The following is a 27,070-nucleotide window of genomic DNA, read 5'->3' on the forward strand; positions in this document are numbered from 1 at the left end:
TGCTGTAAAATTGCTTAAAACTGCTTTGAAGATCTTACTCTCAAAGGGAAATTAGCATATCTTTAGAAAAAATTATTTTGGTTAGAAGTAGCGTTTTGAATTTTTTGGAGCAACTTTCGAGCAACCTTTATTATCTGAAGCAACGTTTTTGGATTTTTGGAGCAACTTTTTAAGATATTAAGGGCAACTTTTTGGGAAATCTCGAGCAACTTGTGGAAAGCCAGTGAAGAGCACGGATGAAAGAAAGAAGGATATAGTGAAGGCTAGAGCAACGAAAAAGAAACTACTTGCAGCAAGCGAGCAGAATGCAAATATACGCGTCAGCATGACGACATGTCGACAGCGCACGAAAGACATGATCCACGAGGGCGAGGCTGCACCAGGCACGAACTCAAACCAGTTTAAATTCGTGCGACTGATCGCAGTGACAAAATGAGTGAAAGCAGCCTTGTCGCAGCTTGTGTGCACTTCTGCGACAAAATATAAACTAACCAATGAGAGAGCTTCATGTATTGAATTCAAAAACTAGTTTACATTCTCCCTCTTCCAAATTCGCTGCAGGTGCACCGAACAAACGCCTTGCAGGGACTTTTTGAAGTAGTACACACGAAGCGATTTGTAGCAGAGAACCTCACTTAAGATTTATTAGTACTTCATTAGCGTTTTCATTAATTTGAAAGTAATGTTGTAAGCTACTTTAACTTTTCCATATATCACATTGATCTACAATATGGCATATGCATGAACAGGAGCTAGAGAGATGGTGGATATAACCCCAGTGTATAAGGATTGAGTGAAGTCCAATTGGGTATGTAATTATACGCGTTGTTAACAAAATCGAACTGCGCGGTCGTTCAATTTTGTTAACAAGGCCTTTGAAAGACCTTTCAATTGGCATTAAAGGTTTTCACATCCACACTATAAATCAAACCTTCAGTTAGGGACGCAACATTATTTTTTTGGAGTAGTGGACAAGTAGGGTCAAAAATCCTGAAAAAAATTTGTTTGCAATAGCAAAATGCCCACGTAAATTGTTTGAAGACATCAAAAAAACATTGTCTGCAGAAAGATGCAGCTAGAAAAATTGTTTGGACAGAGAGCGCCACGGAAAGAAATCGTCTGTACTGTACTATACTACGCTTCCAGTAAAACAATGCAATGGTCCATTCCAGCGTTTCGATCGAGCACTGAGGCAAGTCTTGAGAGACTGGGTACTAGTCCAAAACAACATGGCGCCCGGGTGAAAAGTAACTTACCAGGCTTATGAAAATGTGAAGTACTGAGGCCATCGCTTACGAGAAAAGTGGAAACTAAATCCTTGCAGAATTGTTTGTGAACATTATAACTACCAGGTAGACAGGAGTGAGCGACGTTTTCTCTTTCCAATCTGCACGTGAAGATACGCTTGAATTCGATCGATGATGAACATGTCAAGTGGCTTGTTTACCTTTTCTCACGCCGTAAGTCTGTATTTATGGGCACCAAATAGCCGGATAATTAACATCACGAACCACTTTAGATGCTAAAAGGTTTATTGGATTTATGTAAGCGGTATTTCTCACGTCCTCAGCCGACCTATCCATCAGGTTATGAAACTCGTTCTAAAACTTTCAGAACTTTGTTTTTGTTTTGCTCACATGTACCACATTTTTGTACGCTAAAATCATACGTCCCGATTGAACTTAACATACTTTTTTTGACTTTAATTTATTATTTAGTAAATGTTTTACAAAATAATGGCTAATGGAACCATCAGAATAACGCCGCATCGGCGATATTTAAACGTAATTGTACCCTAAAATCTCTAGTGTCACACATTGCCCGAAATACCTTATTTTTAAAATAGGTTTACTACCAAACCAGAGAGCGATGAAAAATCTTGATGATATCATTTAAATTGTACTAGGTGATACTTATTACAGTGGTATTTTTATATGGAAAGCTTCAATTCTTGCAGAGATATTTTGGTCGAAAGATGGGTCAAAATTTGGGTATTTTTTGGCTCAAAACCGAACATGGGCACGTTGACCACGATATCTTCCACACGTTAAAGAATTTTGCGATAATATTCTACCTACAGCATTATCATCTCAATATGTAACCCCATGCAAAATATAAAGGAAATCTGAGAGGGTCGATGTAGACTCAAATTTTAATATTGCATGGATTTCATATGGACCCTCTCTTAATCTGTAATTACGAATTCAGCCATTCTCTTTGTCAGTTTGGGAGGCTAGATATAAAACATATACACCACAACGATTGACAAAAGAAATAACATTTCATGACTACGTAAAACTAAGAGATCTTAGCAATACCATTCACTCACTGTCTCTTGAAACAATGCATAACCTTTACACGCATACAATTTTTAAGTAGACTGGTAGAGACTACATACAACAAAACTGAAAACCATTTAAGACCTTTCTCGAAACTAACTTTGCTTTTACGTCCTCAGCTAATTTATAGAACGCAATTTAACCAAAAGAATTAAACAAACATTCTGGATAATGCCTGAATATTAGAGATATTTCATACACCAAAATTCTCGTCTATCTAGTTCTGCAATTTTATATTACCCCCCTCCCCCCCCCCCAAAAAAAAAAATGATGCAATGTTGTTGTACTACTTCGCACGGTGACCATACGTTTTACCTTATGATGATTAAACGCCATTTGTCATTTTGGTTCATTGATCCTAACTAGTGAAACCTTATGGCGCATAAATCATTTCAATCGCGTTTGATAGTACATGAAAAGGTAGAACCTAGTAGACTATTAGCTGTTAAGCGAGCTTCCATCACTTCGGCAGAATGTACAATATAACGAAAGAAAAAAATTAAAAAGAAAACTAAAAAAAGAGTTAACCACATAATCGGCAAGTCTATTGTTCACAAATGTACCACCTCTACCAACTGTGAAGCTCGGAAAGAAGGCGTTGGAACAAAGCAGTTTTTTTCTGAATCTAAAACAGAAACCAAAAAATGAATTTTTATTAGTTATAAATGAACCACTGAGAAGTTTCTATTTTAAAGTTAATATAGGTTTAGTACGTTCGCTAACTAAGACGTAGAAATCATCACCTAGATACTTGCCCATAGACTAAATTTAAGGTTTAACTCTTGAGTAATATCAGTAATAGAGCGGTTTTCACTTGAGTGTCGAAAGTAAATTGCGTTTGCTTTGGTTTTGCATTACTACGCTTAGTGATTGGCTTAAAATTCTCGCGCCACTTTCTCAGCCAATCAGAGCTAAAACCAAAACCAATCGTGACTCGCTCGCGCACGTTTTCCCGCGCTTCGTGCCAGCTACATCTATTTGCTTCGAGATTTGATTGGTTCACTGGATTGTCTGTGTCCTTTGTGATTGGCTAGAGTAATTACTTTGGTTTTGGTTTTACGACACTCAATTGAAAACTGCTCTAATAGCGATATCACTTACTCCGTTTTTTTATTTCGTAATGTGCGTAGAGACGACAACCCGGAGGACTTACTTAGAGGGTGTAAATTATGGTTTTTGGTCTTACTTAGGGTGTTTAGAACAGAAAGCCAATATTTTTAGCCGTCAAGGTTTTGTTAAGGGTTTCATATAAAACGCCGTCATACCGAGTTCGTGGTGTAGACCGATCACGCACGAAAAATGGTATCTTTTAAGGGTCAAAGAAAGCTTGAGCCACGGGGTTTGGTTAAAATTTTCCTTCGACGAGCAACCTCGTCCTTTTCATTTGGGAGTACCCCCCGGGGGAGGGCAGATTGCATCTGTTTCATCTCCTTGTTTCGAATGTGACAGAGGCCGCTGGAAGGGTTTTCTCCGGAAAGTTTCTATATATTTTATTTTTGTTAATTTAGGAATGTAATAATACAAAGTGTCAACACTATAGAATTTTGAAGCTACGAGAGTTGATACTTTTAAGAACTTTTATCCCTAATTCCTTTGAGTGCTTTATACATTCCTTTTTCCTCTTTCGCCTTGACAAACTGACTCCATTAGAACAAAAAGAAACCCTATCCTAGTTTTTGTGGTGTCTCTATTTCTCCTTAAACTAAAATCTTTGCCTTTAATACAGAAACGTCTTTCGCCTACACAAAGATAAGTTACAGGCAAATTTTACGTCAGTTAAACAGGATTTACTTACCATGTAGGTATCAGTTCTTTGCACCAAGGTCTAGGGTGACGTCATCGCCAATAAGTACAAAAGGCGCCCAGTATTTCACATCACTGTACTTGTCTGATTCTCTGAGATGTTTCATGGCCTGGTTCAGAGACTCGCTTGCACTTCTTCCTTTCACAAGGTGATGGTAGAAACTTATCATAAACTCCAGTGTGGCCTCGTCATCGATTGCCCACAGTGACACCAGAACAGAACGAGCCCCAGCACCCATAAAGGCACGTGCAATACCGACCACACCTTCAGCTTTGATCTCTCCTCGACCACTGTGACAACAGCTAAGCACAACCAGCCTTGCACGAAGTTGAACGCTCAGCACATCTGCCATTGTTAAAATGTAATCATCTTCTGTAGGGATCAGCGATATTCTTTTGGGGTCTGGGGTCAAAGCAATTTCACCAGTTTCCATGCGGCCGTGTGCTGCAATGTGAACCAAGGCAACTGAACTCAGTCGTTTCAAAACCTCAGCTTTCGTGGCTTCTTTTCCAATGAGTGGGGTCACCTTGAGAATCTCTCCGATCATTTCAACTTCCTGTTTGGCAAATGCGAGCTGTTCTAGGAGTTTCTCTCCCTTGCTATCGGTAACGTCGGTCACCCACGGATCTCCCACAAGTAATGCACCACTTTTACAGTGGTATTCATCTGGGCAATCTTCGATCATTTTTAAACTGGTCAACGAAGGAATCAGCCGGATTCGAAAACTTTCACAGAGGTACTTGGAATCAGAGTCGATGAATGCAGCGTACGGAGCTAACCACAATGGACCATCTGGGACAATTACCAGCTCGCTTCCTTGAACCAGGTCTGCAATATGGCCAATCACGTTGTTGTAAAGCTCGGTTAAAGAACTTTGGTTATTCTTCGAGAAAAGAAGCTGTGGTGTTTGCTCGTTCGCATTCTTATCAGGACAATAACCGATCCCTAGCGCTTCCAAGGAACGATCTTCGCACCTAACATCAGCACCAACTCCAATTTCTTTATAAGCGACTTGTATTAACCGTGGGTCGCCAAGCTTCTTTTGTCTAAACAGAACGGGTCCTTCTTTAAGAACCCAAGTATTCAGCGAACCTCGATCAAGAGCATGAAAAATTGTACTTAATAAATCGTAGCCGGTCTTGTCAGTGTCCTTTTCTTCATTTCCACGTGTTCTGAGCACACTTGATTCAATGTGATACTGGGATTCCATAAGTTCAGTTAGAGCTTGGGCTCGTCCTTCTTCGGCAGCAACCAAAGCTTCATCAATCCTGTTTTGTTTTAACAGAACTCTGAACAAACTAGTGTACGGTCCAGTGCTTTCATCGCGAAAGCCAATTTTCAACTCATCTTGAGAGTGAAGAAGACTTCTGACACTATTCATCAATCTAACGCTCGACCGGTAATATTCCAGCGCTTTTGGTAAAAGACCGAGTGACTCAAAGCTGATCCCCAGTGAGTGATAGGCCCTACCTTCCGCATCCTTGTCTCCGGTTTCTTTGGCAATACTAAGATGTAGGTTGTGGTACTCTATGGCTTTTTCAGAATCACCGAGAGCCTCGAAAGCTGCGCCAAGATTCCAATACCCACGTCCCTCACTAGTTTTCTGGCCCATTTCTTTGGAAATTTCAAGTTGTAGGTTGTGATAGTCTATCGCTTTTCTAATATCACCTTGTCCGTGAAAAGCAATTCCAAGATTACCATAAGCATGTGCTTTCCCAATCTTGTCTCCCAGAACCTTAGCAATACCAAGATGAAGGTTATGGTAATATACAGCTTTCTTTAAATCACCTAGCTTGGAAAAAATATTGCCAAGGTCACCATAGGCACGTCCTTCCCCAGCCTTGTTCCCCACGTTTTTGGCAATGTTAAGACGTAGGCTGTTAAAATCAATGGCCTTTTTGAGATCACCGACCTTTTTCAAAGCATTGGCAAGATTACCGTACGCACTTCCTTCCCCAGCCTTATCTCCAACGACTTTGGTGATGCTAAGATCTAGGTTGTAGTAGTCGATGGCCTTTTTGAAATCACTGAGTCCGAAAAAGGCATTTCCAAGATTGCCGTACGCTTGTCCTTCTGCACTCTTTTGTCCAGTTTCTTTGGCAAGATCAAGAGCTAGGTTGTGGTAGACAATGGCTTGTTTAAAGTCACAGACTATTTGAAAATCGTTGCCAATACGTGTATACGCTGCTCCCTCTCCAGCCTTATCGCCTATGGCTTTGGCAACACTAAGACTTCGATTGTGGTAGTCTACGGCTTTGTTGAGATCACCGATACTTTTAAAGGCATCGCCAAGTTGGCCATACGCTCTTCCTTCTAAATCCTTGTTTCCCACCTCTTTAGCAACACTAAGACTTAAGTACTGGCAGTCAATGGCTTTCTTGAAATCACCAAGGTGGAGATAAGCCTTGCCAAGATTGCAATATGCACCCCCTTGTGAAGCCTTATCCCCCAAGACCTTGCCAATTAAAAGACTTTTGGTGTAGCAGTCTATGGCTTTCTTGTAATCACCAAGACGATTCAAAATATTGCCAAGATTGTTATACGCAGTTCCCTCCATAGCTTGATCTCCCACGTCTTTGGCAATATGAAGCTGTAGGTCGTGATATTCCAGGGCCTTTTTTATATTACCGAGACAGCAAAAAGCACTACCAAGATCGCCACATGCAGTCCCTTCACCGACCCTGTCTCCCACGTCTTTGGAAATAGTAAGACGAAGTTTGTGGTAGTCTATGGCTTTATTGTAATCACCGAGGCATTGCAAAGCAAAGCCAAGATTGCCAAGCGCCTGCCCTTCGCCAGTTCTGTCTCCTAAATCTTTAGCAATGCTAAGATGACGCTCATGGAAGGATTTTGCTTCTTTAAAATTACCCAAACTATGGAATGCTTTGCCAAGATTGCCATACGCAGTTCCTTCCGCAGCCTTGTCTCCAACCTCTTTGGCAATGCTAAGTTGTAGTTCGTAGAAGCATCTGGCGTTATCAATGTCATCGAGACGGAAGAAAGTATTGCCCAGATTTTCATACGCATCCCCCTCCATGCTTTTGTTCCCCGCTTCTTTTGCAATACTAAGAGAGAGGTGGAAATGGGCTATGGCTTCATTGGCTGTTCTGAACTGTTGGGGCTTTTGAAGGATTTCTGAAGAAAGACCCGTTACTTGTTGTGATGAAGCATTCACCTGTTACAAAAAAGCATGATTGATTTGTTTTGTGATGGAAGCTGGATGGCCCATACTAGATTCCTTTGCAGTCGTATTTCCCGTTTACGAGGATTAGCTACCACGTCTCCACTTAAGGTGGTTGAGTAGGAAGAAATAGCTATTGTTGAATCCTTAAAATTTCGATACTTTTCAACTGTAAATGTTTGGATTTCTTACAACTTACGAAGGGTACCGGAATGCGGAATGAAATTAAATGTTGGAACTCAATTTCGGCCTAGTAGGTGTATTTCAGCTGACTAACGGTTTATTTTTTTGTGGATCTACCAAAGCATTCGTCCGTTTGAAAAGCGCCGCCTTCAGTGAGATTTCAAATGGAGTGCTTTTTGTGAACAAATGCTTGGGACCGTGATTTAGCGTTTTATCAGTAGAGTGTGTTGAAAAAAATGGATATTTTACATTAAAAAAAAATTGACTAAAATTTTGGTGCGTGCTCTTAGGGACGACTTATCCCGGGATGAACACGCTCATGTAAAATGAAATTTTTTTCATCCCGGGATGAACTTCATCCCGGGACGAAACTCATCTCGGCTCTCATGTAAAGAGGGCCTAATTGTTTGTGCAATCACCTTGCACGAGGCTAGAGAATGACAAAATAAACTATCTTGAGGGGGATTTTACGTTTCAGCCATTCCCATCTAGTATTTGATCACCAGGTCAAGCTATTCGTTCTTAATTGATAATTTTTTATCAATCTTACCGCGCTTTGCAAGGTTTTAGTTTTCGACTCTTCCTTTGCTTTCTCTAGCTTCTTTTGTTCTTTAACTGACGTGGCTCTGAAGTCTAACAACTTCTTGTTGTTATTGTCAATCTTTAATCTTGGAGTCAAGATATGTAACGTGTCATTTCTGTATGTAAACCAAAAGTACCAAAGAATTTACTAAAAGGTGATATATGACTGATGGCCAAAAGGAACACCAGCAAGTAACAAAGCAACTTGGCAGAACAACAACACAACGCCCTGTATGAACAGCGTTTAGTTTCTCGACCTTTCTTTCTACTCTGAGTGATAAACCTGATGTGAGTCGACGAGATTTTATGGTATGGTACAAATTTGTGTATGTTTTCAGAAAGCACAACAGAACTCGTTTGTGTTCGTGGCTAACAGAATGTTGTTAAAGGATACTGCTAATCCCTTGTCACACCACTTGATGACTTCTTCAGCCCGATTCAGCTGAACACAGGCACTCGCTCCTGATGACAAGAAATAACAAAATTATCTACTCACTTCAGCATGTAAACAATCACTGACAGTATACCTGAGATGAAAGAGTGTAATACTGTATTTTTGGTTATCGAACATCAACAATTTGCTCCATGCATTAAGGGTCTGACCGTTTTCCTGTTTTTTTTTTTCTTTTGACTTTCTCCCTCCATTATGTCATGAATGTTTGATGTACTTCAAAAATCAAATAACAAATAGACTAAAGGAATTTTTGACCATGCCATGCCATGCTTATCTTATCTCATCTATTCTCATCTCGAGTTATCTTGTCTCATCATATCTCATATCTTTTCGCGCCTGACCTCATCTATCGTCTTATGTCATGTCATGTCATGTCATGTCATGTCATGTCATGTCATGTCATTTCATGCCATGTCATCTTATCTTAACATGTCTTCGAAGCTTAAAAGATGTGGTTTGGTCCTTAAAATATGTGAAAACCATTCAAAAGCGTTAAGTGCAAGGTTCCATAGACTCGTCTGACCAGTTTTGAAAACTTATTGATTAATTGATTGATTTACTTGTTTGCTTGTTTGTTTGCTTATCTACTTATTTATTATGTATTAAATTAGTTATTCAGTTAGTTATTCATTTATTATGTGCTTCTCTACCTTGTTTCAATCTCCTACATGTAAACTCTAATTATTTTTACTCAGGTCGATTAGCGTTTTAGTTATCCCGAGTTAATTTACCTACCTTTTGTATTAATTTGTTATGTTATGTAATTTAATCCTAAATTTAATTTCTATGTGGTAAAAAGCGTGTGTTGTTGTTGCTATGGCTGTTATGTAACTTTAGATGCTAAGAGAAGAAACTTATTTTCCTCCGCCTTGTCCAAGCATTTAAAAAACAGAGTAAAGCATTTTATTCATGATTATCTTTGGTTAGTGTTTAAATGCTTTTAAAAACAGCATCCTCTTTTCATGGAAGTCAACCTAACCTTATAATAAACAATGTACACGTTAACAGCTGTCCAATCCTCCTTAACTGTTTCTTTTTTTGATAGCTGAAAAAGTCAACCGTTTCGGGGACGTCTAACTATCACTGTACCACTAGTTACCACTGTTAACAGTTCGATGTCTTCTTACGGCTTTTTTGGGTAGTAAAACCCAGGAACCAGTTTGGTTTGATCAAAACTGATCACCCGGTCCTTATGGAAGATCCCGGGGGGGGGGGGGTACTCCATATAATGGCCTATACGGGGAGGCTCCGCCCGAAAGGGGTACCTTTTTCAGGCTTCAGGTATATAAAAGGGTAGGGATTTCACAAGTTTTTGTATATGAAAGGGTATGAAAATCCGTCATTTAGGTTTTTAAAAGGGCCTTTAATTAGAATATTTCGAACAGACGCACTTTATGGCCGTATTATTTTAATTATTAAGCGCTGCATGAAAATGACAAGAAAATGTCCTGTTCTAAGTCTATGCCATGTCTTTTGGGTATATGAAAGGGGTACCTTTTTTTCAGTAAAAGGTATGCGAAAGGGGTACAATTTCTGTCAAAATGGTATATAAAAGGGTAAGGGGTAAAAGCTTGGGGCGGAGCCTCCCCGTATAAAACTTTTTTGAGTGCCCCCCCCGGGAGGAAGATAAAGGTTCCTGGGAGCAAGAAGTAAGAGGGCTTTTCTATACTAGTCTTACCTCGTATAATCGCCTTCAGAAAATTTGGTTGCAATCTCGTGGCAACCATTGCATCACTTAGGGAATTATGATAATTTCCTGCCAAAGATAATCAATATATTTTAAACAAAATGAGGTCTGCAATAAGATGAAAAGTAATCGATTCTTGGAAAACTGTAACGATTCTGCACCATGAAATATTTTTATCCTTTAATTCTTGGAAGCAAACCCAACATTTGTATTGGTCGCACATTCCTTACACATACTTTATTTCTTTTTAAATCTATAGTCCTAGTGAATACACTCATTATTCTTTTCCCTTGTCAGCTTTTTTTTTTAAAGAGAAAGGAATGCTTCAACTTTCAGTAGGTGTTCACTCATTTGTCGGGAATATTTTGGTATGATAACTCTTTGTCCACAGTTCTTCAGTGTATTTTACCATGCAGGTTTACCCAGATTTTGATTTCAATTTTCTAATATCCTGTTTGTGCTAGCTTCAAGTTTCCTTCAACATCTTTGCACTATTGATTCGTTTAAGGATCGCTTTATTGGTTTGAAATACTAAAATTCAGTATCACTTTCTGCAATGTTTTGACGTCATGTGGGGGGCGCAGTGGCCTAAAGGTCCCCGAACACGTGGGCACATGACGCAGGGACATGTCGCAGCGACATGTAGCAGCGACAAAATCCTGTCTTGTTCATACTGAGGGGACATGCACGGCATGGAAGTGTTGCGGGGACATGTAGCAGCGACAAATCGTAATGCGTACACAATGTGTACACATGGGTGGAAAAACAAAATTACACATAACTTCATATTTTCAAAACTAAAACCTGTAAACCTTGGAATAAATGAAAACACCGAAGTGCTAAAAAATTCAAAAAGGAAGGTAAAAAGTACGATACTCTCTTACCCAAGTAGAAATGTGCTGTTGCCCTGTTGCTGTACAGTTTGGCATCAAGTTCGTTATCTTGGCACCCGACTTGAATTCCTTCCGTGTACAAGTGAACAGCGTTGGTAAAATTACTTTTCATGTATTCATCATTGCCTTCATTCTTGTAACCCTCTGCTCTTGCTGAATAGAAAGAATTGAACGATTGTTGAATACTCAGGGTAGCTGTAACATGTTTTTAATTTGTTTTTCCATAGGGTCAAAGATGTGGCAAAATAGAAATATAAACAGAGCATACTAAAAGATTATCCACTGATTATCCATAGCAAAAAAATCAATTAAAAATAAATAAAGAAAAAATATCGTTACGCCGTTACCCGTTACGCGTTTTACTAACGACAAATTTCATCCTTCGATCCGAATACGATCAAGAGGAGAAAAATGATTTTTCGAAAGAATGTCATTTCTGATTTATAATTGACAATTTTTAATTCTCCATTTTCAATTTCCCATTTTTCTATTTCAAATCCCCATTCCTCGTTCCCCATTCCCTATTCCTCGTAGAAGTAACATCCCGTATTCTTTAATCTTACCCCTTAAAATGGCGTTCACAACGATTGTATCACTCCTTGCCTCTTGATGATTTCCTACCAAAAGCAAATAGGGTCCGTAATAAGATTTTTAATCTAAGCGGGACTTTGTTTTGCTCTACTTTTCAGGTCCGATCCTTTTGTTATCGAATCTTTTAATATTTGGTATTAAATCATTGTTTTCACTTGTCTGTTTAAGAATAAACTAGCGACTGATCATTGTTTACACTAAAACCAGCATTACTTCAGTTATTTCTCTATCTTCGGCTTAGTTGTTGCGGGATTAATCTCTTAAAGATAATTGTTCGCAGTATATAGAGCAGTTTTCAATTGAGTGTCGTAAAACCAAAACCGAAGTAATTACTCTGGCCAATCACAAAGGACACAGACAATCCAGTGAACCAATCAAAACTCGAAGCAAATACAGGTAGCTGGTACGAAGCGCGGGAAAACGTGCGCGAGCGAGTCACGATTGGTTTTGGTTTTAGTTCTGATTGGCTGAGAAAGTGGCGCGAAATTTGTTAAGCCAATCACTAAGAGTAGTAATGCAAAACCAAAACAAACGCAATTTACTTTCGACACTCAAGTGAACACCACTCTATTTTAGTCACAATTCTTTAATGTCATAGCTTTAAAATGTTCGACAAAAAGTTAAGTACATGGAACTTACAAAACTGGATTTCAAGTTAACGCTAATAACAACCGAGACTTAAACATGATCATGCACTGATCTTAAAAAGATGCAACGAAAAGCAGGGGAAAAAATACCCAAGAATAAATGTGACATGGCCCTGTTGCTGTACAGTTGAGCCTTCAGTTCGTCATCTTTGCAGTTCACTTTAATTCCCTCCGTGTAGAAGTGAACGGCATTGCTGAAATTCTTTTTGACGTATTCGCCATCACCTGTGTTCTTGAAGAGTGCTGCTTTTTCAAAAGGAAATATGTTGATCGTTAATGTTTTTAAAATTTAAAAAAGGATAAATAAAAGTAGTTTTAAATTGTATTCTTTACCCCTTAACCTGTCGTCATCGTAGTCCAGCGCTTCATCAGCAGATTCTGTGCCCTCTTTTTTATCCACAGAATTGGTTTGAACAGAAACAACACAGCCGACGCCATCACCCTGTTGGTATACTGGAATTGTCAGTTAACGTAGCGGTACAGAACGAACTTTGCCCGGCAAGGGGAGGAAAACCAGAAAACCCAGAGAAAAACCCACGGAGCAAGGACGAGAACCAACAACAAAATCAACCCACCATAATGACAGGTGTGGGAATCGAGCTTGGGCTAAATTGGTGGTTGGCGAGCGCTCTCACCACTGCCCCATCCCAGCTCCCCGTTGTGATCGATAATCAAATTCAAGACATATCACATGATTTTGTAAGAATGAAAGTGCTCTATTTCCCTAGCTAACAAGGTTCTATTCCACTGGGAATCTGTGATAAAACAATAGTCAACACTGTTTTCTAATAAATCCACTGAATATTGTTGTACGTCAATTTTGTATTAACTTTACCTTGCCTTTCTCGGGTTTAGTTAGTAGCTCGTCCTTTACTTCCTCTTTGTCTTTCTGTTGCCACTCTTTTATAGCGTTAACAGACCTGGTCTTTAATTCCAACAGCTGTTTGTTACTTTCGTCAAGCTTGTTAGAGTCAAGTGGTTTAAAACAACAAAAACTGAGTATTGCACAAAAAAAATCGAAAACTGTTTACAACTGAATTCATGTAGCGCAAAGAGGTTAAATTAATTACCAGTAGGTTACAGAATAACATTGGGTATCACGGTGTTGTGAAAGGATACTGCAAGATTATGAAAACAATTGCCAATGCCTCCATACGCTCGTCCCACTCCAATCTTGTCTTTCTTGTCTTTAGCCATATGAAGATAGAGGTGAAAATACTCAATGGCTTCTTTGTAATCACCAAGACTTTGAAGAGCATAGCCAATAGTGCTGTACGCATTTTCTTCCAGAACCTTGTCTCCCACGTCTTTGGCAATGTTAACACATAGCTTGCTGTAGTCAATAGCATTTTTGAATTCACCGAGACTGTCAAATGCATAAGCAAGAAACAAATAAGCACGTCCCTCTCCCGCCTTGTCTCCTAAGTCCTTTGCAATTCTAAGACATAGCTTGCTGTGTTCTATGGCCTTTGTGTGGTCACCTTGAACTTTAAACGCAAGACCAAGATTGCCATAGGCAATTCCTTCCATATTCTTGTCTCCCAAGTCTTTGGCGATTTTAAGAGCCGAGTTGTGGTAGTCTATGGCTTTCGTCAACTCTCTAAGACCGACAAACATCGTGCCAAGATTAGTATACGCCGTTCCCTCCATAGCCTTGTCTCCAACTTCTTTGGCTATGCTTAAAGTCAGGGTTGTGTAGTGCAAGGCGTTCTCTAAATCGCCGAGCATGTGAAAAGCGCTTCCAAGACGGCCATAGGCAAGTCCTTCCGCAGCTTTATCTCCTGTGCCTTTAAGCAGTAGGCTGAAGTAGTCAGTGGCTCTTTTATAATCATAGAACTTTCGAAAACAACAGCCAATATTACCATAAGCACGTCCTTCGGCATCCTTGTCTCCCACCTCTTTGGCAATACTAAGAGCTAGCTTCTGGTACTCTATGGCTTTCTTGTAATCACCCAGACGTTGAAAAGCAACGCCAAGATTTCCATATGCACGTTCTTCCCCTATCTTGTCTCCCACGTGGAGAATGCCAAGACTAAGCTGCAGGTTGCGGTATTCTATGGCTTTTCTTGAATCACCAAGACCTTCGAAAGCATTGCCAAGTTTACCATACGTACGACCCTCCGAAGCCTTGTCTCCAATGCGTTTAGAGATACGAAGACGTAGCTTGTGGTACTCTATTGCCTGTTTAAAATCACCGAGAGCGTTATAAGCATTACCGAGATTCCCATACGCACGTCCTTCCGCCGCCTCGTCTCCCACTTCTTTGGCGATACTCAGACGCAGCGCGTGGTATTCTATGGCTTTTTTGAAATTGCCAAGACTGTAAAAAGCATTGCCAAAATTGCCATAGGCACTTCCTTCCCCAGCTTTATCTTTCATCTCTTTGGAAATGTTAAGAAGTAGGTTGTGGTATTCTATGGCTTTTTTGAAATCCGCAAGGTTGTTGAAAGCAATGCCGAGGTTTAAGTACGCATTTCGCTCACCAATCTTGTCTCCTTCTTTTTTCGCAATACTAAGGCGTAAGTTGCAGTAATCAATAATATCTTCATTTGATCCCAGAGACTGTTTAGGCAATTGAAGACTTGGTGTGGAACATTCTGTAAGTTGTTGAAGTGAAGCATGCATCTGTTGGAAAAGAAACATGTTTTACTGCCAATTCCTTCAATTTTCGTTTATCTACAGTCGAAGCTTCTGCAAGTGAATCCACGTGTGAAAAACAAATCTGGTGACAGGACAAAACTAATTAATATAATCTGAGTACGAGGGCAGGATGGAGTCAAAAAAGTGAAGGGATTGTCCTTCGCTTGCCTCACATGATCTGGTTATCAGATGGTATGAATTGTTCTTGACACCGATGAACATTTAAAACAACAAATACCGTTATTAGTTATCGAGAGCGCTTTCGTAAGCGATATGGCCACCATATCTTCAGTTAATCATTCACAAAATTCACATCAAGGGAAAAGTGTGTGATGAACAAGCCAAGCCATTCGACTTTGATTATGTCATATGTAGTCTTCCTTTTTAAAAGAACAACATGAAAATTCGAATAATAAGCCGGTGGACTTATAATCGGAAGGATTCTTGCATTCCAAATATGGTCGGGCTTATATTTGAAAAGCACTGAGTGCCTGAAAATGTTTTAGGTGAACATCAAATGGAGAGTGAAAGGGTTTCTTGCACCATTTAATGTAGTACTGAAAGTTTTCTTTCAGCCCTTACCGTGTCTTTGTTTGCTGCTGCTCTTCTGATTCGCTCTCTTGGGAAATGTTCTTCAAACCAGTCTAAAATGTATGGTAAGTCTTCTGACTGGCTAGACGCACTCATTGTAGCTTCCCCCTAAAAATATAAAAGTATTGCTATAACTCTGTTAAAATACTAGGTATGGGACTTTTATGTTTTCATTCTCGTGGACAATAAAACACAATGGCACCTCGCTATCACTTAGAAACACTATTAGTGGTAACTGCTCGTCGAAAAAGCTCTATAAGTCCTATATTTTACTAAGCCACCCTGTAATTAAGCGCGCCCTTTCCCTACATGGTAAATCATGACGATTTGTGAACAAAGAACAGGGCAACTTTACGCTTTTAAAGGAATTCATCGACCATATTTACTTTTTATAATTGTTCCTATTTTGTAAAAATGTGTTATCAAACAGCACTAAAGCAATAAAATTGGCATTCTATTGCTGCTTAATGTTGAGGTTTAACGTTCAGAACATCCTTGTAAAGGTTGTACTAATAAACAAATTGGAGTCACTGTGACGTCAAAGATACCTTATTTTTGACCTTTTTCTCTGAAACAAGACGGTAAAAGATTTTGATTTTGCTCGGCCTCGCAAAATTTGCTTAAATTTCCAAGATCGGCCACCTCTACATACGGAGATCGGGCCTTTTCCATTGCTGCGCCGAGACTTTGGAACACACTACCAACAACAGTAAAGAATGCCCCTTCAGTCTCCACTTTTAAAACACTTTTAAAGACATATTTATTTAGGTCGATATATTTTTAACAAGTTCGCCATGTTTTTATTGTCATTTTTATTCTTATTTTTTATCAATTGTAATTAAATTAGGTTATCCTTAGCGTATTTTTATCTGATTGTAATTTAAATCGGGTTTTTATATTTTTACTTTTAAATTTCAAATGTAAACGCACTGAGACGTATGTAAAGTGCGTGCTAAGAACTGTTATTATTATTATTATTATTATCTTTGTCTAAAGGACAAAAAAACGATCTGACAATTGTTTAAAAAATTCTGTCAGAAATATTCAGAGCCACCTTAAATTTGTGCAAAAATAACGTAGCTCCGAATCCTTTTGACAAATTTCTTTAAAAACTTTCAAAAATGTTTATTTTGTTGGTTGGATAAAAATATTTCAAAAAGGAGACCTCACTGAGTAGTTTTTGAGCTATTAACTAAAGATCGTGTATCATTAACTTCGTATGACGTTGCCATGGAAACAGATTTTGATGTTACTATGACCTCAAATTGTTCATTGGTAAACTTTGTTTACTTTTGGGCTAAAATATTTCCTTTAACGTTATTAGTATAGCTGTGAAAGAATACCAAAGACAGGCCTGTCTAATTCTGACTCAACTATTTCGAGCCACCTTAAAATAAGCCCTGTCTCCAACAAGCTCCACCCTTGATTAAGCTCACCCCACACCAGCCCCACCTCACCACCACCTCAAATGGTCCTACAAAGAGATAACCTCTCAGGGAGACTTTTTAGATCTTTTACGGTATAGTGACAAAGCTACTCGGACAAGCTTTCCTGAAAGCTACATATCTACAAAACCGCAAAGAAAGAAAAAAAAGAAAAAGAAAACGCAAAAAGGAACATGTTTCCCACAAAAACTCTTTGTCGACTTTAATCTCGGTTTAATTCATTATACTTACCGTGTCTTTCACAGTTTCATTTTCAGACTTCTCCTTTGCTTTCTGTCCCTCGAGTCGTTGTAACGTGTTTCTGACTTGAACTGACGTGATTCTTAAGTCGAACAACTGCTTGTTATACTCGTCAATCTTCAAATTAGCAGTCAAGATATGTAACGTGCCATTTGTGTAAAAACAAACAATCTAAGACAGTTTAACGAAATATCAAATTCATGTAAGATTAAATGGCCAACAACAAATGGTTTTTCACGAAGAAGACAACTTTACAGAACTGCAACACAACTCAAAATCTCAATATTCGGCAGATATGAAATACGAGGGGGAATTTTCATGCTAGTTGGAAAATTTGAATTATCCCCTAAAGGAGACCAATACGAGCGTGGCTTTAGCTTTATTCGATTCCGAACTGTAATAACCGTGGGTTATTAACATTCTTTACTAGCTCTAATAGAAGTGAATATATGAAATGTCGTTTATTTGAACGGCTGCGGGTGAAAGGTTTACTACTTAGAGGCCATCGCAATTATGTACACGCCCTAAAGAGCTGCGGAAGAAGATAACTGCGATGTTATTATTGTTTGGCATCTTTCAACATACCCGCAGTTCAAATACATTTACATCTATATCTTCAAACGTCGAAGACACAAAGTGACCAGCTCCCAGTTCGCTTGATAGCTCAGTTGGTAGAGCACTGTACCAGTATTGCAAACGCCATGTCCGAACCTCTTTTTAAACCTGTTTTTGTGTATGAAATCGTTTTTCTTAGTGAAGAACCTGAACAGTGTATGGTATGGCCGGAATAAATTTGCGTCTGTCGTATTAGGTGCTAGTATGTAGATTTAGGCAGGCCTAAAAGCAGAGCTCCCCAGTTGGTTTTTAATGGCCTCTATTTAAGATAATACCATTTAACGTTTGGTTATTGAGTGAGATGTTGATGAACGCAACCGAAGAATTTGTAATTGACAGAGCCTTATTGAGCTGGCTTCCTCCGAGCGTAAGCTTCGGAAAAAAATTGCGTCGTCGTATCAGGTATTATTATAAAAAATAAAATAATAAAAATAAATAAAAAGAATAAACTTGCATATGTCGTATCAGGTACCATTATAGAACTCGTTTGTGTTAGTGGCTAATAGAAATGTTGTCAAAGGATACGGCTAATCCCTTATCACACCAAGCGATGGCTTCTTCAAATTGATTCAGCTCAACACAGGCACTTGCTCCTGATAACAAGGAATGACAACATTATTGTTAGTTATGGATGTGAGCAGGTTCTCTTGGGGGTGGAATGGGGAGGAACCGACGATAGGTAGGTTGGTAAGGTAGGTAAAGCCTGCTGTCTACCAGGCCAGGCCGTGAACCCTGATCGCTCGATCAGGAGTCCGCCACGCTAACCATTGGGCCCCCTCGCCTCCCATAGGGAAGGAAGGAACTTTTGCAAAATCCTGCAAAATTGTTCACCCGGCCCCTAAGAAATAGAAAGGGTCCTGAGCGTTTTCTACTACTGATATTACCTCGTATAATTGCCTTCAGGAAATTTGGTTGCAATTTAATGGCAGCTTTTGCATCACTCAGTGAATCCTGATAATTCCCTACCAAAGAAAAAGCTAATCAGTATATTTCATAACAAAATGAGGAGTTGAGAAAAAACAAAGGGGGTTGGTTGCACCTAAGCCTTTTTGACGCGAACTTCATTGCGGTGCCTAGATACGGAGCGTTAGAAAAGGCACACAAAGGGTCGGTTGCTAAGGTAAACATTTTGTTGCGCATTCGAACCCAGACCTTTGTCGTTTACTGCGCAAGACCAAAAGCTACAGGAAAATGCAAAATTCCCGTACCCAGAACCCACGATCCTTCTGGTCTACGCCAGGGATCCAGAAGGATCGTGGGCTCTGAGAACGAGAATGAAAAATGCAACTACAAAGGCTTCATTCTCGTCGCCAGAGCTGCTTGCCCCTCTAAGCCGGCTGAGCCTCAATGGGGTACGAGGAACAAGTGGCTCTGGGGACACATGGTTTGATTGGCTTGATTTTTAACAAATAGAATTTAAATCTAGCCGTACCTAACCGTAGTAAAATCCGTTACAACAGAGGGATTTTAAAACAGTTGATTTGTTTTGCTAAATTTAAATTTCCTTTGCTGAAGACTTAACCAATCAAAATATGTGTCCTGAGAGCTAAGAGGGACAAGCGGCTCTGGAGACAAAAATGCAAAAATTGTGGCAAAAGCCAAGTATCTATGCTGTAGTTAGCGGATTTTGTTATGACCACATGGCCTGTGTTTTCACTCCTCGAATTCCCCCACTCCTCCTACTACCCTTCTCCCTTATTACGCATACATCCAGTTCCTTGTTCGAAGAAAGCAATAGGCCAAACACATGGAGTCCCTTTATTTGGGAAACAACGTATTGTTCAACTGCGTTCTTGACATTCTGATTTACTGTTTAAAAAAGAGGTTCACAATTCATCGAAAAGTTTTATAGACTTTTCAAAGTTTTGACCCGTAATTATAAACTTTTTGCACAGTATGATATCGACTTATTGATAGTTAGCTGAACAATACGTGTAAGTGCAATTTTGTACAAATTATAAAAGCTTTTTCGTTGTATTAGCGGAGAGAATCACAGCAGAGTCTCTCACAGTGCTTACCCGAGATCTTCTCGCCTATTCAAAACACAAAATAACAACGTAGTAAATAATAAAGATGGTAAATTTTTTTAACAACGTTTTGCCGGGTTTCAATGTTAGCAATGATGTCATTCTTAGCAATAGGTTGATTGGCAGCATTCAGTCAGCGCTATAAAACAAAGGGATAAACCGACTTGCCCTCCTCATAACCCCTGGAAGTAACGGATTCTTGGTAAATTATAACAATTCTAAATCATAAGTACAACAAACTCCAACATTTGTTTTTCTCATGCCTCGCGGCCCCGAGCCTCCCGTTATTGAATTCCATACGTTATTTCTTTTCATATTTATAGCCCTGAGATTTCCATAGTACATCGTTGTTCTCGTCGCCTGTTTAATGACAATATATCGACAATTAAGCAGATTTGATCACTCTTTTATTTTAATCGGTACATGTTTTGCCAAATGATGCCAGAATGCCCGACGGAGTCCAGTAAAATTGCCAGCATTTTGACCTGGGACCAAGGGACCAAGTCCAACACGATCATGGGTATATATGATGGCTATCTACTTCGACCTCGGCAGTTGAAAATGCTACAATGCAATCTGTAGTTCAGACCTTCAATAATATATGACTTAAATTAAACATTAACCTAAAGGACGTTCGCGCGAAAATCTTCCAACATTGCAATTTTTCTTAAAATTTCACCAGAGCCAGTTTATTAGTTACTTTTATCAGAAATGTAAAAAAAAGTGGGGGTCACCGACTTCGTTTCCGAAATACGATAACCGAAAGAGGGCGCGTATTTGGATAAATTTCACTTCGTCACTCGATATAACCTCAGCGGCTTCGTGCTACAAAATATTATAAATTAATTGATGCAGGCTAACTTTCTTTGTCTGAATTTATTTTAGTGGGTCTATTGTACAAATATATTTCGGTTTTGAAGTCCCTAAAGGAAAATCTTGCCTTAAAGAATTGGATTTGCGAACACTCGAGACTGGAAAATGTGACTAATTTGGTCGCGCGCGAGGGGAGAAAATGAAAAATAACAAAGTTCCAACATTGGAAATTCGCTCATTTTTTGTCAATCAGTAGAGATTTATCAATAAAAGGGGTATATCCCGAAAAAAGTGGGGGTCACCGACCGTTTAAGAGAGGAAACTGCAAGCGAAGTTAACGCAACGGCTACCAACCCTATATGTGTTTGGAAAGTTTTCTCAGCGTGCGTGCTCATGCATGACGTGGTGTGACGCGACATGAATTACGTGCGCAGTAAGGATGCGCATAAACAATTAGCGCGAACGTCCTTAAACAAAACTCCGAGATGCAAAGAAATGCACGACGCTCTGGCTTACCTAAATAAAAATGTGCTATGGCCCTGTTGCTGTACAGTTTGGCATTCAGTTCGTCATCCTTGCAATTCACTTGAATGCCTTCCGTGTAGAAGTGAATGGCATTGCTTAAATTCTTTTTGCTGTACTCATAATTTCCTTTATTCTTGTACACATCTACTTTATCTAAAAGAAAAAAAAAAGATCATTATTGTTCCTCATATTTGTTTAGACTTCATGCAGAAATTAAAACAGGAAAAACGAAAGATGGCTTTTTTCTTACCTGTTAAACTCTCCTCATCGACGTCCAGCGCTTTTTCAGCAGATTTAGTGGCCTCGTTTTCATTCACAGCACTGTTTTGGACAGGTTTAGTGACGTCGTCACCCTGTTGGTATACTCGAATCGTCAGCTAACGTTATTTTATTCGGAGGTTCAACTCAGAATTCTAATATAAACAGACTTCTCATTTGTTGCCTTGTCGTTACCAGAACAAGTCGTTTAATGGGAATTTATAGTCGGCATCTTGCACATAGTGGCTCTTCCTGATCACTGATTCCAGATCGAATTGGAATTTAGTAGTGTTAATTATAAATAGTTTGTGATATTTTATCTTGTATATACGATTATCATTGTACAGTTGTAAAGTGGTTCGTAATTCGGCCGCTCCGGCGGCTGCAATGAGTTTACTAATAAAACATCTATTTACAGTAATTTTGTATCAACTTTACCTTGCCTTTTTCAGGTTTAGTTAGTAGCTCTTCCTTTACTTCCTTTTTGTTCTTCTTTTGTAACTCTTTTAAAGCGTTAACAGACATGGCCTTTAACTCCAACAGGTCCTTGTTATTTTCGTCAAGCTTCTTAGAGTCAAGTGGTTTGAAATAACAAAAACTGAGCATTAAGCAAAAAAATCAATTGAATTCATGTAGCGCAAAGAGGTTAAATTAATTACCAGTAGGTTACAGAATGACATTGGGTATCACGGTGTTGTGAAAGGATACGGCTAATCCCTTATTAAACCACGAAATGGCTTGTTGACAGTCACCAAGACTATGAAAACAACTGCCAATGTCTCTATAAGCTTGTCTCTCTTCAACCTTGTCTTTCCTGTCTTTTGCTATGCGAAGACACAGGTGGAAATATTTTGTGGCTTCTTTGTAATCACCAAGACTTTGAAGAGCAAGGCCAATGTTGCCGTACGCACCAGCTTCTGAAACCTTATCTCCCGCGTCTTTGGCAATGTTAACACATATCTTGTTGTAGTCAATGGCCTTTTGGAATTCACCGAGACTGTAAAATGCATGAGCAAGTAAAGAACAAGCACGTTCCTCCCCCGCCTTGTTTCCTAAGTCCTTTGCAATTCTTAGATATCGCTTGTCGTATTCTATGCCCTTTCTGTAGTCACCAAGAGCTTGGAACGCTTGACCAAGATTGCCACAGGCAAGTCCTTCCATTTTCCTGTCGTCCAAGTGTTTGGCGATTCTTAGAGATAAGTTGTGGTAGTCTATGGCTTTCGTCAGCTCTCCAAGACTGTCGAACATCGTGCCAAGATTAGTATACGCATTTCCTTCCAGAGTCTTGTCTCCTACCTCTTTGGCTATGCTAAGACTCAGGCTGGTGTAGTCTAAGGCTTTCTTTAAATCGCCGTGCCTGTAAAAAGCGTTTCCAAGACGGCCATAGGCACGTCCTTCTTCATACTTGTTTCCTACCTCTTTGGCAATACTAACAGCTAACTTTTGGTATTCTATGGCTTTTTTGCAGTCACCGAGTCTTCCAAAAGCAATGCCAAGATTACCATATGCACGTCCTTCCCCAGGCTTGTCTCCTACGTCAATCGCAATACTCAGAGATAGCTTCTGGTACTCTATGGCTTTCTTGTAATCACCCAGACTTTCAAAAGCAACGCCAAGATTGCCATATGCACGTTCTTGTCCTGTTTTATCTCCCACGTCAGTGGCAAGACTAAGTTGCAGGTTGTGGTATTCAATGGCTTTTCTTGAATCACCAAGACCTTGGAAAGCATTGCCAAGATCGCCATACGCACGACCCTCCCAAGCCTTGTCTCCAATGCGTTGAGAGATACAAAGACGTAGCTTGTGGTACTCTATTGCCTGTTTAAAATCACCGAGAGCGTTATAAGCATTTCCGAGATTCCCATACGCACGTCCTTCCGCCGCCTCGTCTCCCACTTCTTTGGCAATGCTCAGACGTAGGGTGTGGTATTCTATGGCTTTTTTGAAATTGCCGAGACTCTCAAAACCATTGCCAAGATTGCCATAGGCACATCCTTCCCCAGTCTTATCATTCATCTCTTTGGAAATGTTGAGATGCAGGTTGTGATATTCTATGGCTTTTTTGAAATTCGCAAGGTTGTTGAAAGCATTGCCGAGGATTAAGTACGCATCTCTCTCACCAATCTTGTCTCCTTCTTTTTTGGCAATGCTAAGGCGTACGTTGAAGCAACGAATAACATCTTCATTTGATCCCAGAGACTGTTTAGGCAATAGAAGACTTGGTGTGGAACATTCTGTTGTTTGTTGAAGTGAAGCATGCGCCTGTTGGAAAAGAAAAAAGTCTTACTGCCAATTTCTTCAATTTTCATTTTCTGCAGTCAAAGCTCCTGCAAGCAAATCCACTTGTGAAAAACAAATCTGGTAACAGGACAAAACTAATTTAAGTACGAATGCAGGATGGAGTCAAAAGAGTGAAGGGCACGAATTGTCCTTGCTTCACATGATCTGGTTATCAGATGGTGTGAATTGTGCTTGACACATTGCTCATGCATGACCATTTTAAACAACAAATATCGTTATTAGTTATCGAGAGCGTTTTCGTAAGCAAACGAAAATGGCCACCAAATCTTCAGTTAATCATTCACAAATTCATATCAAGGGAAAAGTGTGTGATGAACAAGCCAAGCCACTGGACTTTGATTATGTCATATAGAGGCTTCTTTTTAAAAGAACAACATAAAAATTCCAATAATAAGCACAGGGATTATTTTTGTTCGAAAGGCTTTTCTGGTGGACTTAAAATCGGAAGGATTCTTGCATTTCAAATGTGGTCGGGCTTATATTTGAAAAGCGCTGAGTGTCTGAAAATGTTTTAGGTGAACAACAAATAGAGAGTGAAAAGGTTTCTTGCACCTACTAAAGGTTTTCTTCCAGCTCTTACCGTGTCTTTGTTTGATGCTGCATTTCTGATTCGCTCTCTTGGGAAATGTTCTTCAAACCAGTCTGAGATGTATGGTAAGTCTTCTGACTGGCTAGACGCGCTCATTGAAGCTTCTCCCTAAAAATATTAAAGCATTGCTATAACTCTGTTAAAATACTAGGTATGGAACTTAATTTTTTTCATTCGCGCGGACAAAAAAACACAATGGCACCTCAGTATCACTTAAAAACACTATTATTGGTAGCTGCTCGTCGAAAAGCTCGTGAAATATAAAAATAACCTCTTAAAACAGTGAAGGGACATTTCGATAACACAAAAAATACAAAAGAAGGTACGGATGGCCAAAAGTGACGAAGATTGAAACGGATTGCGATATGGGTTTTGAAATATTGTTTGGCTGAACAGTTTTCAAAGTTAATTCTGTTTGCTTGTAACATTAAATTTTATCGCCCGGGAGACAAATTTGGTTTCAATGAAGCTATGGTTTTATCATTTAGATCCATGCTGAAGTAATTCCTTTGCAAACATTAGGATTCATAGCGATTATTTGGCAAAACTAAATGAAATAAACTTCAATCAGCCGTGACACAGCACCTTTGATGCATTATCCTTACCGTGTCTTTTACAGTTTCATTTTCAGACTTCTTCTTTGCTTTCTGTCCCTCGAGTCGTTGTAACGTGTTTTTGACTTGAACTGAAGTGATTCGGAAGTCCAACAACTGCTTGCTATTCTTGTCAATCTTCAATTTTGGAGTCAAGATATGTAACGTGCCATTTGTGTAAATAAACAAACAGTTCAAGACAGTTCAATAAAAATTAGTGTCCTATTCATGTAAGATGATGCACAACGAATATCGTTTTTCACGAAAAAGGCAACTTGACGGAACTGCAACACAACTCGAAAACTCAATATTCGGCTAATATTAAACACGAGGGGGAACTTTCATGCTAGTTGGAAAATTTGACCAATACCGGTATGGCTTTATTTGACTCCAAACTGCACCATTTTGAATCAAACGATAAAGACGTTGTCATTATGCTTTCATTAACGAGGAAATGTTTTGTCGTATCAGGTACCATTATAAAAAATTAAATGAAATAATAAAATTAAAGTTATAAAAAGAATAAAAAACTCGTTAGTGTCTACTAGAAATGCTGTCAAAGGATACAGCTAATCCCTTATCACACCACGTGATGGCTTCTTCAAACTGATTCAGCTCAACACAGGCACTCGCTCCTGATGACAAGGAACGACAACATCAAATTATCGTTAGTTAGAGCCTTTGAGCAGGTTCTCTTGGGGTAGAGTGGGGAGGAAAGGAAGGAAGGTAGGTAAAGCTATTGTCACATCAGGACCTTTAGCATTAAGCGACTAGCAGTATAAATACTACCCTTTGGATGGGATGCTAGTTTATAGCAGGGTTATCCCTCCAGCAGTAAATTTTCCGGTACCCATTTATACACCTGGGCGAAGAGAGGCACTATGAGAATCAAGAACACAACGCAGTTCCCTGGCCAGGCCTTGAACCCTGACCGCTCGATCCGGAGTCCGCCACGCTAACCATTGGGCCCCTCGCCTCATAGGGAAGGAAGGAAGTTTTGCAAAATCCCACAAAATTGTTTACCCGGTCCCTAAGAAATAGAAAGACCCCCTGAGCGTAAGAGCTAACAGCGTTTTCTACTACTGATCTTACCTCGTATAATTGCCTCCAGGAAATCTGGTTGCAATTTGGTGGCAGCCTTTGCATCACTCAGTGAATCCTGATAATTCCCTACCAAAGAAAAAAACTAATCAGTATATTTTATAACAAAATGAGGACTGCAAAAGAGTTGAGAAGAAACCAGGGTGGGGGGGGGGGGGGGGGGGGCTGTTGCACCTAAGCCTTTTTGACGCGAACTACGTTGCGGTGCTTAGATACGGAGGGGGCGCAGAGGCACAAAAATGGTTGCTAAGCTAATCGTTCCTTGCGCCGGCATCATTCGAACCCAGAACCTCTGTTCTTTTCTGCGCGAGACGAAGGCTCCAGAAAATTTCGACTACAAAGACTGCGACTTTCGGTTTTAAAAATTGGGGCAATAGACAACTATTGAACTTGTATTTAGCACGTTTTTTTATCCACTCAAAGTAGTGGATTTCATTCGTTATTTCTTTTCATATCTTCACAGTCCTCTGAGTCCTGACATTAATTTCGATAATACATCGTTTTTCTCGTCACTTGTTTAATGATAAAATATAGACAATAAGGTAGACTTCGATCAGTCTTTTATTTTAATCGGTGCATGTTTTTGCCAAAAGACGCCTGAATGCCTAACTCCAGTAAAGTTGTCAGCATTTTGACTGGGACTAAGTGCAGCAGGATTATGGGTATAATGGCTACGTCGACCTCGGCAGTTGAAAATGCTACAACACAATCTCAAGTTCGGACCTTCAATAACATATGACTTAAGGTATTTCTGGAGGCTAAACACATGTTTTTGGATTTCAGCGATTTTTTCACAGGTCAAAGAAAATCTAAAAAAAAAATGCATACGCAAAATTTTAGGCCAGGAAAACGAAACCCTTTTGAGATACGGACGAGCAAAGTTTCGTTTCTAAGACCATTTTCGCGGTAAACATACGAACACCAAGAACGTTTCCTAATAAATTAAACATGAACCTAAAATCAAAACTCCG

At 39.5% G+C, this 27,070-nt stretch overlaps 1 protein-coding gene across 1 annotated transcript in view; it reads right to left on the minus strand.

Moving 5' to 3' along the window:
- Positions 1 to 2,530: 2,530 nt before the first annotated feature.
- Positions 2,531 to 27,070, minus strand: part of LOC144645253 (uncharacterized) — a 55,364-nt gene continuing 30,824 nt past the window's right edge. Inside the window, exons 14-36 of the mRNA XM_078504740.1 lie at positions 26,091 to 26,168; positions 25,566 to 25,633; positions 25,011 to 25,136; positions 24,397 to 24,513; positions 22,224 to 23,777; positions 21,954 to 22,079; positions 21,508 to 21,610; positions 21,249 to 21,410; positions 18,777 to 18,854; positions 18,418 to 18,485; positions 17,269 to 17,394; positions 15,584 to 15,700; positions 13,481 to 14,986; positions 13,197 to 13,322; positions 12,695 to 12,803; positions 12,452 to 12,604; positions 11,687 to 11,740; positions 11,115 to 11,276; positions 10,222 to 10,299; positions 8,484 to 8,551; positions 8,058 to 8,168; positions 4,135 to 7,318; positions 2,531 to 2,964 (exon numbers count right to left, since the gene is read on the minus strand). Of these exons, the coding sequence (XP_078360866.1) occupies positions 4,145 to 7,318; positions 8,058 to 8,168; positions 8,484 to 8,551; positions 10,222 to 10,299; positions 11,115 to 11,276; positions 11,687 to 11,740; positions 12,452 to 12,604; positions 12,695 to 12,803; positions 13,197 to 13,322; positions 13,481 to 14,986; positions 15,584 to 15,700; positions 17,269 to 17,394; positions 18,418 to 18,485; positions 18,777 to 18,854; positions 21,249 to 21,410; positions 21,508 to 21,610; positions 21,954 to 22,079; positions 22,224 to 23,777; positions 24,397 to 24,513; positions 25,011 to 25,136; positions 25,566 to 25,633; positions 26,091 to 26,168 (8,264 nt within the window). The 3' untranslated portion in view covers positions 2,531 to 2,964; positions 4,135 to 4,144. The remainder of the gene's footprint in view (positions 2,965 to 4,134; positions 7,319 to 8,057; positions 8,169 to 8,483; positions 8,552 to 10,221; positions 10,300 to 11,114; positions 11,277 to 11,686; positions 11,741 to 12,451; positions 12,605 to 12,694; positions 12,804 to 13,196; positions 13,323 to 13,480; positions 14,987 to 15,583; positions 15,701 to 17,268; positions 17,395 to 18,417; positions 18,486 to 18,776; positions 18,855 to 21,248; positions 21,411 to 21,507; positions 21,611 to 21,953; positions 22,080 to 22,223; positions 23,778 to 24,396; positions 24,514 to 25,010; positions 25,137 to 25,565; positions 25,634 to 26,090; positions 26,169 to 27,070) is intronic.

Source organism: Oculina patagonica, chromosome 3 (genome assembly GCF_052425735.1).
Source record: "Oculina patagonica isolate OP01 chromosome 3, crgOcupat, whole genome shotgun sequence".
In the NCBI taxonomy this organism is placed as follows: Eukaryota; Metazoa; Cnidaria; class Anthozoa; order Scleractinia; family Oculinidae; genus Oculina; species Oculina patagonica.